The following is a 12,472-nucleotide window of genomic DNA, read 5'->3' as shown; positions in this document are numbered from 1 at the left end:
CACCCGTCAACCTTTTGTTCAGGCTGACCAGCAGTGCCTGTCTGAAGTCCTGAATAGGATCAAATCTTGGAAGCAGACACACAGGCACGCAGGACCAGCTCGTCCCTCCCCAAATCCTCCCTTCCCTCCCAAATCTTCCCTTCTGTGAGAGCGGCTGCGGGGCATGGAGGACGGCAGGGGTCCGGCCGGCTGGCTCCTGGTGCTGCTGGCCTGCCTGGCCTGGAGGGCAGGCGAGACGGAGAAGCTGTCCCCGCTGGCTCCGGGGCCCCGAGGTAACGAGGAGAGGGGACAGGGGGGGCACTGCCCACGGCAGGGCTGGGGGGCAGCTTGGGGAGCCCTGAGCATCGTCCCTAAGGGGACAGGGTGGATGTTCCCCAGTCCTGCCCCTAACTAGGTGCTCCCCAGGAGGGCAGGGGTCTGGGGTGGTGATGGGGACATGGGGCTGGTGGTGGGGACACGGGGCTCGTGCAGGGGACACGGGACTGATAATAGGGACATGGGGCTGGTGATGGGGACGTGGGGCTGGTGGTAGGGACACGGGGCTGGTAATAGGGACATGGGGCTGGTGATGGGGGTGTGGGGCTGGTGGTGGGGACCCAGGCACAGTGATGGGAGCTCGGGGCTGGCAACAGGTCCATCCCAGAGGGAGGCAGCGCGGTGTCAGACACCCCCATGCCATCTGGGGACCGGGCGCATTCCCGGTGGTCTCGCCTCCCCCTGCCCGGCCCCCGTCCCCTTTGTGCTCCTGCCCAAAAGCGCTTCCTTCGCTCCCCTCCGGTCTCCATGGAGACCCGGGCGCCTTCCCCATATCCCCGGCTGCCGCACGGGACCGGCCGCGGCGGGGGCACCCGCTCGGCCCCCGGCCCCAGCCCCCGGCCGCCCCTCGCCCTCCGCAGCTCTCAGCACGAAGGAGACCTTCCTGGTGCTCTCGCTGCACAACAAGCTGAGGAGCAAAGTGCAGCCGCCCGCTGCCAACATGCAGAAGCTGGTGAGTGCCCCACCTGACTCTGCCAGCCCAGCGCACACCAAGGGCTGGTCTCCCGGGGTCCCCAATGTCACGTGATGGTCCTCTGATGTCTCCTGACACTTGCTCGACATCTCCTGGTGGTCGCCCATCATCTGGTGGTCCCCAGTCATCTCCTGGTGGTGCCCAAGTCACCAAACATCCACTGCTTGTTCCCAGTCACCTCCTGATGGTCCCCAATCACCTCTTGGTGGTTGCCCAACATCCCCTGGTGGTCCCCAGTCATCCCCTGGTGATCAGCCATGGTCCCCAATGGCTGTGATGGTCCCCAATCACCTCCTTGTGGTTTTCCAACAACTCCTGGTGGTCCCCAGTCACCTCTTGGTGGTCCCCAGTCATCCCCTGGTGGTCAGTCACCTCTTGGTGGTCCCCAGTCATCTCCCGATGGTTGCCCAACATCCCCCGGTGGTCCCCAGTCACCTCTTGGTGGTCCCCAGTCATCTCCTGATGGTTGCCCAACATCCCCCAGTGGTCCCCAGTCACCTCTTGGTGGTCCCCAGTCATCTGATGGTTGCCCAACATCCCCCGGTGGTCCCCAGTCACCTCTTGGTGGTCCCCAGTCATCTCCTGATGGTTGCCCAACATCCCCTGGTGGTTCCCAGTCACCTCCTGGTGGTTGTCCAGCACCCCCCGCTGGTCCCCCATCATCCCCTGGGTGCCTCCACGATGCCCCCCCCCCACCACCAGTGCCCCCAGCCCGCTGTCCCAGCAGGAGTGGAGCGAGGAGCTGGCGCAGCTGGCGGTGGCGCGGGTGGCCGGCTGCCTGGCAGCCCCCGCTCCCCCGCCGGCCCCACAGCTGGGCTGGAGCGAGACCCTGCTCCCGGAGGGCGCCGGGGGCTTCACCGAGCTGCTGGAGCGCTGGTTCGCCGAGGGCCGCCGCTATGACTACGGGGCGGCGCGCTGCGCCGGCAACGCCACCTGCCGCCATTACACGCAGGTGGGGCGAGGCGTGAGGGCGGGTGGGCGGTCGGGCGGGCGGCCGGGGGTGGCGGCGTGTGACGGCAGCGCCTCTCCTTCAGCTGGTGTGGGCGACGTCGGGGCGGGTGGGCTGCGGCAGGCAGCTCTGCGCCGGGAGCCGGGGCCGCAGCCAGGCCTTCGCCTGCGCCTACTGGCCGGGGTAAGGGGCCGGGGGCGGAGCCTGGGGAGGGGCGGGGCTGCGGTGGGCGGGGCCACGGTGGGCGTGGCCATGGTGGGCGGGGCCTGGGTGGGGTGGGCGGGGCTTTGTGTCGATAGGGGGCGGGGCATGTAGTGTGGGCGGGGCCTGGGTGGGGTGGGCGGGGCTTTGTGCCGATAGGGGGCGGGGCATGTAGTGTGGGCGGGGCTTCGTGTTTTAGGGGCGGGGCGGAGGCAGTGTGGGCGGGGCCTAGCCCCCAGAAGTAGGCGTGGCTTGGCACTGTGGGTGCTCTCACTCCGCGAGGGGGCGTGGCTTGGGTCGAGTGGGCGTGGCCACCCGGTTGTGGGTGTGGTCGTGGGCGGGGCTTGTTGTGGCCCCGCCCCCAGCCGCCTCCCTGGGCAGGGGCAACTGGGAGCTGTCCGGGGCGCCCATCGCCCCCTACCAGCGCGGGCCCTGGTGCTCGCTCTGCACCGCCGGCCTCTCCGGCTGCTTCAAGTCCTGGGACCACGGCGGCGGGCTCTGCGGTGAGTCCCCGCGCACCCCCCGGACAGCGGCCCCCGCCCGGCCGTGCCCAGCCCCTGAGCGCCGCGTGCCTCCCGTCTGCCCACCCAGAGGTCCCCAGGAACCCGTGCCGCATGAGCTGCAGGAACGGCGGGCACCTCAACGTCAGCACCTGCCGGTGCCACTGTCCCCCCGGCTACACGGGACGCTACTGCCAAGGTGAGCGCCTGCTGGCGTGGACGAGGACGAGCTGGATGCCGGCAGCACGAGGCAGGCGTGTGAGCAGTGCACACACGTGTGCTCAGTGTGTGCGTGGGGTGAGTGCGGTGTTCGGGAGTGAGCGGTGCATGGGTGTGCACGGCCGGTTGCAGCGCGCGGGGCGTGCGCGTGCAAGGTTAGCACACGGCGTGCGCACTTGGTTCCCTGTGTGCATGCTTGTTGCAGCACGTGCGTGTGCATGGCTGGTGCTGCGTGTGAGCGGTTGGTGCCGTGCATGCAAGTGCATGGTGCAGTGCGCACGTGTCCATGGTCGGTGCGGTGCATGCATGGGTACGGTTGGTGCAGTACACGTGTGTGCACAGCTGGCACAGTGCAGGCACGGTTGGTGCACTGCATGCCTTGTTGCAATGTGTGCATGTGCATGTTTGCTGCTGTGCATGTGTGTGCATGGGCCGTGCAGTGCCCATAGCCTGCTTGCTGTGTGCGCGCGCAGTAGTGCAGCATGTGTGTGTGCAAGCTCAGCTCAGCACATGCACGCAGCTCGTGCAGCACACGGGCAAGGGAGGACGGTCCTGGGGCTGGCTGCCCCGCGGCGACCTCATTCTGTGCCTTTTTGGCAGTGCGGTGCAGCGTGCGGTGCCTCCATGGGAAGTTCAGGCAGGAGGAGTGCTCCTGCCTCTGCGACGCTGGCTACGGCGGCGCCGAGTGCGGTGGTGAGTGGGGGCTGCCCCGAGGCCAGGGGGGTGTCCCCGGTGTTGCTGACCTGTGCCCACAGCCAGGGTCCGGTTCCCCTTCCACACCTGTGACGTGACAATTGATGGCAACTGCTTCATGGTGTCCCCCGAGGCCGACACGTACTACGGAGCCAAGGCCAAGTGCCAGGTGAGCCCCGTCCCTCCTAAAATGTCCCAAAGCCCCATGGCTCAGTCTACGGTGGTCACATGTGGACCCCAAGCCTGTGCTGGGACGCAGAGGAGCAGGTCTGAGACATCCGCTGCCTCCGTGGCTTCCCTCCAGGAGAAAGGGGCCATGCTGGCCCAAGTCAGCAATCAGAAGGTGCAGGACATCCTGGCCTTCTTCCTCAGCCGCCTGGAGAGCAGCAACAGGGTGACAGACACCGACTTCGAGACCCAAAACTTCTGGATTGGTGAGTCCTGCCAGGGTGCTGCTGGATGTCCCACCCCCCTGCTGGACATCCCACCTGTCTAATGGACATCCCACCCCTCTAATGGACATCGCACCCCTCTAACGCCTCTAATGGACATCCCACCGCGCTGGCTCCCCCCAGGTCTCACCTACAAGACGTCCAAGGCTTCGTTCCGCTGGGACACGGGCGAGCCTTCCACCTTCACCAGCTTTGCTTTTGGGCAGCCGGACAACCAGGGGTAGGTGCCCACCGGTGTCCCGGCCCCTCCAACTCCCGCGGGAGATGTGGTGACCTCGGTGCCCCCACCCTGTCCCTCTCCTCTCCCGCACAGGTTCGGGAACTGCGTGGAGATGCAGGCATCAGCCGCTTTCAACTGGAACGACCAGCGCTGCAAGACCCGGAACCGGTACCTCTGCCAGTTCGGTGAGCACGTGGCCGCAGCCCCCGGGTCTCCTCTGTCCCGTTTGTGTGGCCGGGAGCATCCCGATGGAGGTGCCACCTTCAGGGCAGTGGGGAACGCTGACTCCATTTCCCATTGCAGCCCAGGAGCACATTTCCCAGTGGCAGCAGGACCCCTGAGCAGGCAGCCCCGGGCTGTGCCCCCTGCCCACCGTGCGGGCACCTCCAGCACCAGCTGGGGACGGGGACAGGGGACAAGCGTGGCACTGGGACCGGCTGAGAAGGGCGCACGCTGTGCATCAGCATCCCAGATGTGGCGTCATCTGCTCCTCGCCTTCCTCTGTCGACAACCACCAGGGCAAGAAGACGCCCAGCCTGGGACAGCTTAAACTGGTGGCCGGGCTGTGTCCAGCGAGGAGCCGAGCGGGGCCCTTGGGTGACGCACACCTTGGGTGGCTCGGGGTGAGGGCCGGGCTCGGCGTGGGGCCGCCTGCAGCAGGACACGGGTGTCGCCACGAAGCCACCAGCCTGGCGCCGCGGGTCCCCTGCCACCAGCCGGGTGGATAACAAAGACCTCTCTCCACTCGGAAGAGCCCTTTTGTCTCCTTGTCCCTTTTTGTCTCGGCCACGGCCCCCGTCCTGCCCACGCTGCCTCCCGCTGCGCCCAGGGGCTCACGCTTGGCTCCTGCTCAGTGTCCCCAGCGGGTCCCAGCGGCCGTGGCGGGGACACGGGGACACGGCGGCAGGGTGGGATGGGGCCGGACCGCGGGGCTACGAGGGTCCTGCAGAGGATGGGGGGGGTCCTGCGGAGGCCAGAAGCGCCCCCCAGGACGGGGCACGTCCCCTGGGAAGGGGCCGGCACCGGCCGTCCCCCCGCGGCGCACGGGACGCGGGGCGCACGGAGACCGCGGAGCCTCCCCCGGCGGGGCTCGGGGGGCCTCCGGCAGCGGAGGCAGCTCGGAACCGGGGGGGGGCGGTTGTCGCCCACCCCCGCCCGCCCCCGCCGTGGTTCGCCCCGCTCCCCCTGCCGTCGGCGGCGTGGTACGGCCCGGGGGCGGCGCGCTCGGCCCGGAGCCGCTCGGGGGGGGCCGTGCCGGGCCGTGCCGGGCCGGGCTCCGGCGGGGCCATGAGCGCGGCGGGCGGGCGGGACGCCTGCTGGAGATGTGAGTACCGGGCACCGGGCGGCTGGCGGGGACGGGGGGGGCCGCGGGGAAGGTGCGCGGCCCGGCCCCGGCACAGCCCCGGCCAGGGATGCTCGCTGGCGGCGGGATGCTCCGCGCAACGGGGGCGTCCTCCCGGAGCCGCACCGCGACGTCCCCGCTCCTCCCCCGGAACGGGGCTGGGGCTCCGCCACCGGGGGGGCCTCCCGTGACCCGTTCCCCAGTGCCTGTCCCTCCCCAGGACGAGGATGTCCCCTGGTACCGGGATGTCCCCATCCCATCACCCCCAGGACAGGGATGTCCAGTGGTAGCGGGATGTCCCCGTGCCACATCACCCCCGGGACAGGGACGTCCCCTGGTACCGGCATGTCCCTGTGCTATCACCTGCAGGACAGGGATGTCCCCTAGTACTGGGATGTCCCCATGCCATCACCCCCAGGCCAAGGACATCCCCACCAGTTTGGGGCAGGAGCCCCAGCACAGGACCAGTGTCCCAGGGGTGATGGAGCCCTTCTGGCTCTGGTCTCCTGTCCTGATTGACCCCCTCAGTTTGTCACGGGCCACCACAGGGAGCAGAGCACCCACCAACACCCCCTGCATGCCGCTCACACACGGCTCCATGCAAGGTGTCGAGCTGCTGGGGGCCAGGGCACACGCCACGAGGGGCTGCTGGGGGCATGGGTTAGGCTGGGGGTCATGCTAAAAGCAAGCAGTGCATCAGTGGAGTGAGTCCTATGGGAGCCACCCGCATCGCTGGGAGTCACCCGTGGGACAGCTGGTGGTGGTTACGGTGCCGGTGACGCCCGTGGGACAGCTGGTGGTGGTTACGGTGCCGGTGACGCCCGTGGGACAGCTGGTGGTGGTTACGGTGCTTGTGACCATGCAAGAGGGAGAACTCAACACAGCCACCAGCTCCTATCCCAGGGGTTTAGGATCCTCCAGCCTGTGCCTCCCTCCAGGATCCGGGCTTTTTTTGCTCTTCTTTGACTCTTTCCTAAGCCCTCAACCCATTACCCATCACGGCGTGGGAAAGCAAACGTAACCCCAGGGCTGCAGGGGAGGAAGCCGAGTGGATCCTGGCGATTGCCACCTCGCCACCCGGCTCCAACCCGAGCGCGGGAGGTGGGAAGCCAGCAGTGAGCACCCGGGGAGGAATCGTGCTGCGAGCAACACGGGGAGCGGTTGTAATGAGGAGAGCTCTGCCAGGAGATTTCATGTTGTTCCTCCAGCCAAAATCACAACATTAAATCTATCTCGATGTTAGTAAGGGGCTGCATCGATGGCTCTCAAGGATATACTCCTGATGGAAGCTGGCTTTAAATGGACTTTACACGGCTGGGAACTGGCTGCGGAGCTGCAAAGAGACGGAGCTGGGAGCGGAGCCTCGGCGCTGGGGGAGAGGACGAGCGCGGGGCGAGGAGATGCCCATCGGTGACCTCCTGGTGAAGCCCCCAAGAATTAGTGGATGTCAGGAAATGCGGCAGCCCCCTGGTGCCCAGTACAGCTCTGGGCACATCTGGGCTGAGGCCAGTGGCAGCACATCTGGGGACAGGCGTGGAGCACCTCATGAAGCCGTGGGCTCCTTCGGGAGCGTGAACCACCCGGGTGCTGCGTCCCCATCATCGGCTTCCAGCCTGCTCCGGGGCGCTCCGAAAAATGCCTAAATTCGTTGTCAGGCAGATTCACCACAGCAGGGGGACACATCTGCGGGGGTTAATCACCCTCATCGCCAGAGCTGCTTCCTAATGGGAATGGTTGGGGCTCGTGGGGCCTGCGGGGTGTCCACAGGAAGGGGCTGCTGCAGGGGCAGCCGGGGTGGTCCCCGTCCTCCTGCTGCTTCTCGGGGGGTTTGGCTTGGAGGGAGCTGGTGGCTGCGACACAGACGCTGAAAGCTTCAGCAAGAGAGGAGCCGTCCGGCAGGGCTCCCGGTTCTCGTTCTGTTTTCGCACTGCTCATTCCCCTGCTCTCTCTCCCCTCAGATCTGGACATGGCCAGGGAAGCCAAGCCGAGCCGGGCCAGGCTGGGCCAGAAGAGGCAGCACAGCAGCAGCCTGTACCAGTGAGTGCCATGGCGTGGTGGGGAGCGGTGGGAGGGGGCATGGAAGTGGTGGGAGCTCCTCTTCCTCTCCCTGCTCTTCCTCCCTCCAATCCTTCTGCATGCCCTTGGTTGTGGATGCTCACCTGGCGCCATAGGATGTCCCTACCCTGTCCCCATGGGCACCTCCCTAACCCTAACCCCAACCCTAACCCTCCTCACCAAGGCTCTGAGGCTTCTTCTGCCCAGGAGAAGAGAAGATCCCTGTGGTCTCCACGTGGTTGCAGTTTGGGCTTTTAAGTGAGGTCCCCTGGGGGACAGGTGCCCAAGCAGAGATCTGGGGGCATGGTGTCCTACCCACGGGGGGCTGGGGGCCACCAGCAGGAGGGCAGGTCCCTGTTCTTGTGTGTGTTCAGCTCCTGGGCTCCGCAGGGACCCTCATCCCTGCTGGTTGCCACACCGGCACGTGGCACAGAGGGGACCAGAGCCGGCACCGGGCTCTGTCTCTCGTTAGAGAGCTTCTGGATTGAATTAATTGCTCTGCCCGTTGCCATGGCGCCGGGGCCATGCAGGGATGCAGCGCTGGCAGGGCAGGGACCGCGGTCCCCGTGGCTGCTGGAGCACGGCAGCCGCTGCATCGCTCTTCCCGCGGGATGCTCTGAGGAGCCGCGCTCGTCCACACCAAAGCCCATCTCAGGGTCACACTGCAAAGCGAGGCCAGCACGTGGCGAGCCGGTGACCGCGCGCGTCCGGCTTCGTGCGTAGAAATGGCAGGAGGCACACCGCGGGTCCCGGGGCGCTCCTTCCTCCCCCGCCGGACACGGTGCCCTTGTGGCAGCAAGGGACACAGCGCAGGTGCCCGAGGCTGCTGTGGCAGTGGCGATGCTCTGAGCTTTGTCTCACCTCGTGCGAGGCTTAATCCAGCGCTCATCGACTCCACGAGAGCTGAAGCGGCAAAATGAGCATCAGCACCTTTCCTCCTCCGCGGCGCGTGATTTATTGCCAGCGTGTCGGCTGCCCGCGCGGGAGGCAGTTCGATGACAGATCGCCTCTTAATTTGGAGCTGAGCGAGCCATCGGCGTGCTCCTGGAGCCAGGGACTGTGAAATTCAACATCAGCCAGCTCCAAATCCAGAGCCCCAACCGCAGAGCCCACTCCCGGGGATGGGGACACACGGTGGGCAGCTGTCCCTGCCCTGCGGTGCCACGGCTGGTGACTTGCTGTCCTCTGTCCCCTCCCGCAGCAGTAACTGTGACCTGGACTACGATCTCTACAGGGACGACTTCCCGTACCGGTGAGCGTGGCGGCACAAAGCGGGGGGCCCAGGCGGGCAGCCCCAGCACCCCTTCCCCCACCTCTGGCAGAGGCTGCGCTGCCCTCAAGCAGCACCCGTGCCGGGGCTGTGCCAGTCATTGGGGTGGGGGCAGCGTTTTTATGCTCACGCTGCTGGTTTTGTGCCCTCGCAGGGTGTACGAGTACCAGAAGATCCCACCCCTCATTAACCGCATCCCCGTCAAGGCCAGGAGAACTCACGCAGAAGCAGGAGGCAAAAGCAGCCCGAGCCCCCAGCCCGGGGCGCGGAGCAGCAGCAGCAGCAGCTCCGCGGGGACACGGACAAAACGTGAGCGGGACGCGGTGGCTGGGCCGGAGGGGAAGCGCTGGGTCCTGCGGGAGGGGGCGAGCCGGGGAGCCTGGCTGCGTGCACCTCGGTGCGTTCCAGCAGTGCCTGTGCCCACACATCTTGCTCGGTGCTAACCTCATTGCTGCAAGGCGCGGGGTGGGATCCCTAAAAAGCTCCTCTCGCCCGCAGTGCGAGCCGAGGAGCTGCACTCCATCAAGGGGGAGCTGAGCCAGATCAAGGCGCAGGTGGACAGCCTGCTGGAGAGCCTGGACCGCATGGACCAGCGGAGAGAGCGGCTCTCGGGTGAGGGATGCTGCCTGCCCCGGACTCAGCCAGGTCCAAACCCCGCTGAGACGTTCCCCACACCGGTCCCCTCCCCTCGTCCCCTTTGGTGCCATGGGGCTTTGCCCCCTGCCCTGTGAGCACGGGGCTGGTGCTCTGCACGGGCACGCCGAGCTCCCACCATCCCTGTCCCCGCAGGGTGCAAGGAGAGTGAGAAGAAGAGGGCGGAGGTGGGCGCAGCGTCGCCGTCCCCGGTGGGAGAGGGCTCCCGGGGCAAGGAGGGGACAGGAGGGGACGGGCGCAGTGACCTGCGCACCATCGACAGCGCAGAGGAGAGCACGGACACAGAGGAGACGGTAAGGCGGGGGCCAGCTGCCTTCCCCCAACTCCCTGCTTTGCCAAAACCGGGTCCTGGTGGGCTCTGGAAGGGACGCTCCGTGCTCCCTGGGGTGCACCCGAGGACCCCGCTCTGCTTTTCTCCTTGCAGATGAAAACGCACATCTCGGACCCCGAGGGGAGCCACTAGACGGACTGGGTATGCTGGAGCCTTCCCGGTGTGCCAGCAGCTCCTGTCTTGTGTCCGTCTTTCTTTCGAGGCTTCCAGCTCGTGCCACGCTGGTGCCAGGTGCCCGCTCCCAGCACTCACGTCCCCTGCCATGGTGCCAGCAGCCCCGTGTCCCACCCTGGCCAGCCACGGTGAGAGAAGTCTGTGTTTGAGTGCGCTTTGGGTTTGTTTTTGTTTTTTTTTGTTCCTCCTGTTTTCCAGCTAGGGATAAGTGCACAGGGAAGGGAGGGTTGGAGGGCAGAAGGCCCACGTCCCGAAGGAGCAGCAGCCTGGAGCAGAAATCCACGGTGTCCTCCTTCCTTGGATAAAGTGTCCCATACACACCGGTCACATCCCGAGCCCTTGCCCCCCAGGCGTGCCCCCAGCTGCCTGCACACTCGAGGGTGGGCTCGTGCTGCTGGAGGTGACCGCCCTAAAGAGGAACCAGAGGGGCTCTCAGCACAGCACAAAGCCACAGCCCCGTGCCACCAGCGCCATGGCACAGGGCCCGGCGGCTCCCAGTCGCCCGTGCTCACAACTGGGTTTTCCTTACTGGTTCCCCAAGGACTCCCACCGCGCTCCTGTCGGCAGGACGGAGCCTCTGCCCCGGGAAGTCGCGCCCCCAGCCCCACTCCCCCCGTCCCGCAGAGCTGTGCCACGTGTCCGTGTCCCTCGTTTCTAGGTCGTCCTTCTCGCTGGTAGGAAGTTGTTCTGTATCTCTAATTTGCTCCGGTAAAAGAGTGTATTGTGTTGGAAAGGAAAAAAAAAATAAAATTTGTATTTCTTTTCTCTGGTTATTTGACTCCGAGGTGGTTTTTTACCGCTTTAGGTGTGTCTGAGAGCTGCTGCAGCTGGAGCTGAGCTCTGCAGGGGGCTGGGCGCTTTGGGTAAGCAGCCAGCACTGCACGCAGCGCGGCCGAATCCAGCTGCTGTGCTGAGGCGAGCCCCAGCAGAGCCAGACCCTGGCTCCAGCTCCTTTTCCCCCAAACCAGGTCAGGGTTTGCAGGGAAGAGGGCCCCAGCAGACTCAGGCAGGCAGAAGACTCACCAGAAAAGCCTAATTTATTGTAAAAAAAAACAAACCAAAACAAAGCACAATGTCTCTGCCACCCTGGAGCACCACGGGCAGGAGTCACGGAGGTCCAAAGTCTGTGACGGGACACGGTGGTCATGGTGGGGCCGTCGCAGTGGGGACGTTGTGGTGCCAGGGCTTGTGGTGGTGCTGAGCCTGCGGGTGGCCGGGCAGGATGCGTTGGGCTCAGCTGCCCGAGGGTCTCCAGCGTCACGAGGGGTGGCTCAGGTGGGGAGTCTCTGGTGGCGCCCAGGACGACTTGGGGAGCCCCTAGAATTGTCCAGCAGCACCAGGGGTGGCTCTGGAGGGGTCTCCGGCGGTGCGAGAGGCGGCTCTGCCAGGCTCTGAGGGCCTCCGGCAGCGCCGAGAGCTGCTCCGGGGGTCTCCGGCGGCACGAAGGCTGGCTCTGCACATCTCCGGCCGCGCGGGGGGCGGCTCGGGCAGGCCCCGGGGGTCTCCGCCGGCACCAGGGGAGGCTCCCGGAGCCCCCAGCGCCACGGGGGGCGCCCCTCAGGCGCTGTGCGCCGCGTCCCTCCGCCGCGCCGCCCGCAGCAGGCTCTGCCTCAGCACCGGGTACAGGCGGTGGCAGCCGTCCAGGCCGAGCCTCAGCGCCTGCCCCCAGCCCTCGGGGTCCCCGCCGCGGCCTCCGCCGAGCACCGCCGACACCTGGTTGAGGGCCGGCAGCAGCGCCAGCGTCAGGCGGGCGGCGGCGCGGCGCTCCTCGGCCTCGCCGGGCTGCAGCAGCCAGGGCCCGGCGGGGTCCCCGGGGTCCCGGCAGAGCGCGCAGCCCACGGCCAGGTCGTACATCTCCACGCCGGCGTCGGCCAGGGCCAGCGAGGCGGCGCTGACGGCGGCGGCCAGCGCGGAGCCGCCGTCCTGCAGCAGCAGGGCGCTGACGGCCAGGCGGGCCCGCGGGTACCGCGCCAGGCGCACGGCCGGCTCCAGCGCCTCCCGCAGCGCCGCCGCCGCCTCCCGCTCCGCCGCCCCGCCGGGCCTCGGCCGGGCGCCCCGGCCGCTGAAGGGGGCGCGGCGGAACTCGCACGCCAGCCGCCCCCCCGCCGCCGCCGCCGCCGTCCCCCCCGGCTCGGCCGCCTCCCGCGGCCCCCAGGCGGCGCACAGCACCTTGGTGCCGCCGCTCAGCTCCACGTAGGCCGAGCCCTCGGCCTGGCTCAGCAGCCCGGCGCGGGCGAAGAGCGGCCGCAGGGCGCAGGGGTCCCGCGGCGGCGCCGCCGCTTCTCCCTCCCCGGCCCCGGCCTCGTCCTCCTCGGCGCCCGCCGCCCACAGCGCCGGCGGCTGGGACTCGTCCGGGCCCCGCAGGCGGCGGTGATCCAGCGGCATGGCCGCGGCAGGAGGAGG

The 12,472-nt window shown here is 67.6% G+C and overlaps 3 protein-coding genes across 4 annotated transcripts; 2 read left to right on the top strand and 1 right to left on the bottom strand.

Moving 5' to 3' along the window:
- Window positions 1-4: 4 nt before the first annotated feature.
- LOC308176628 (C-type lectin domain family 18 member A-like) lies at window positions 5-4,999 on the top strand. Its single transcript, XM_080552662.1, has 12 exons — window positions 5-272; window positions 897-988; window positions 1,737-1,961; window positions 2,044-2,141; window positions 2,541-2,662; window positions 2,751-2,858; window positions 3,479-3,571; window positions 3,634-3,740; window positions 3,876-4,005; window positions 4,147-4,243; window positions 4,337-4,428; window positions 4,547-4,999. Exons 1-12 carry the CDS (start codon window positions 164-166, stop codon window positions 4,582-4,584), a joined length of 1,311 nt encoding a protein of 436 aa, XP_080408788.1. The 5' UTR covers window positions 5-163; the 3' UTR covers window positions 4,585-4,999.
- A 412-nt stretch (window positions 5,000-5,411) lies between these two features.
- Window positions 5,412-10,839, top strand: LOC308176637 (RNA-binding Raly-like protein). Of its 2 annotated transcripts, none has more exons than XM_080552677.1 (7): window positions 5,412-5,567; window positions 7,544-7,622; window positions 8,845-8,892; window positions 9,065-9,219; window positions 9,409-9,522; window positions 9,700-9,857; window positions 9,989-10,839. In XM_080552677.1, the coding sequence occupies exons 1-7, from the start codon at window positions 5,531-5,533 to the stop codon at window positions 10,025-10,027; spliced, it is 630 nt and encodes a 209-aa protein (XP_080408803.1). In that variant the 5' UTR covers window positions 5,412-5,530; the 3' UTR covers window positions 10,028-10,839. The 2 variants fall into 2 exon arrangements, with proteins under 2 accessions (XP_080408803.1, XP_080408802.1); XM_080552676.1 differs by having other exon boundaries at window positions 5,414-5,567; window positions 8,842-8,892.
- A 249-nt stretch (window positions 10,840-11,088) lies between these two features.
- EXOSC6 (exosome component 6) lies at window positions 11,089-12,461 on the bottom strand. Its single transcript, XM_080552669.1, has one exon. It carries the CDS (start codon window positions 12,452-12,454, stop codon window positions 11,627-11,629), a length of 828 nt encoding a protein of 275 aa, XP_080408795.1. The 5' UTR covers window positions 12,455-12,461; the 3' UTR covers window positions 11,089-11,626.
- Between the last annotated feature and the right edge of the window lie 11 nt (window positions 12,462-12,472).

The sequence above is a fragment of the Anser brachyrhynchus genome (assembly GCF_964034855.1).
Source record: "Anser brachyrhynchus genome assembly, chromosome: 12".
In the NCBI taxonomy this organism is placed as follows: Eukaryota; Metazoa; Chordata; class Aves; order Anseriformes; family Anatidae; genus Anser; species Anser brachyrhynchus.
The sequence above is the reverse complement of the archived record's forward strand: the minus strand, read 5'-3'. Positions and strand labels throughout refer to the sequence as shown.

Coding starts and splice junctions, on each gene's coding strand:
- LOC308176628 (XM_080552662.1), top strand. CDS start 164: ATGGAGGACGGCAGGGGTCCGGCCGGCTGGCTCCTGGTGCTGCTGGCC. Junction 2,663..2,750: donor CCACGGCGGCGGGCTCTGCG/GTGAGTCCCCGC, acceptor CTGCCCACCCAG/AGGTCCCCAGGAACCCGTGC. Junction 3,572..3,633: donor CGGCGGCGCCGAGTGCGGTG/GTGAGTGGGGGC, acceptor CTGTGCCCACAG/CCAGGGTCCGGTTCCCCTTC.
- EXOSC6 (XM_080552669.1), bottom strand. CDS start 12,454: ATGCCGCTGGATCACCGCCGCCTGCGGGGCCCGGACGAGTCCCAGCCG.
- LOC308176637 (XM_080552676.1), top strand. CDS start 5,531: ATGAGCGCGGCGGGCGGGCGGGACGCCTGCTGGAGAT. Junction 7,623..8,841: donor CACAGCAGCAGCCTGTACCA/GTGAGTGCCATG, acceptor CCCCTCCCGCAG/CAGTAACTGTGACCTGGACT. Junction 9,523..9,699: donor GCGGAGAGAGCGGCTCTCGG/GTGAGGGATGCT, acceptor CTGTCCCCGCAG/GGTGCAAGGAGAGTGAGAAG.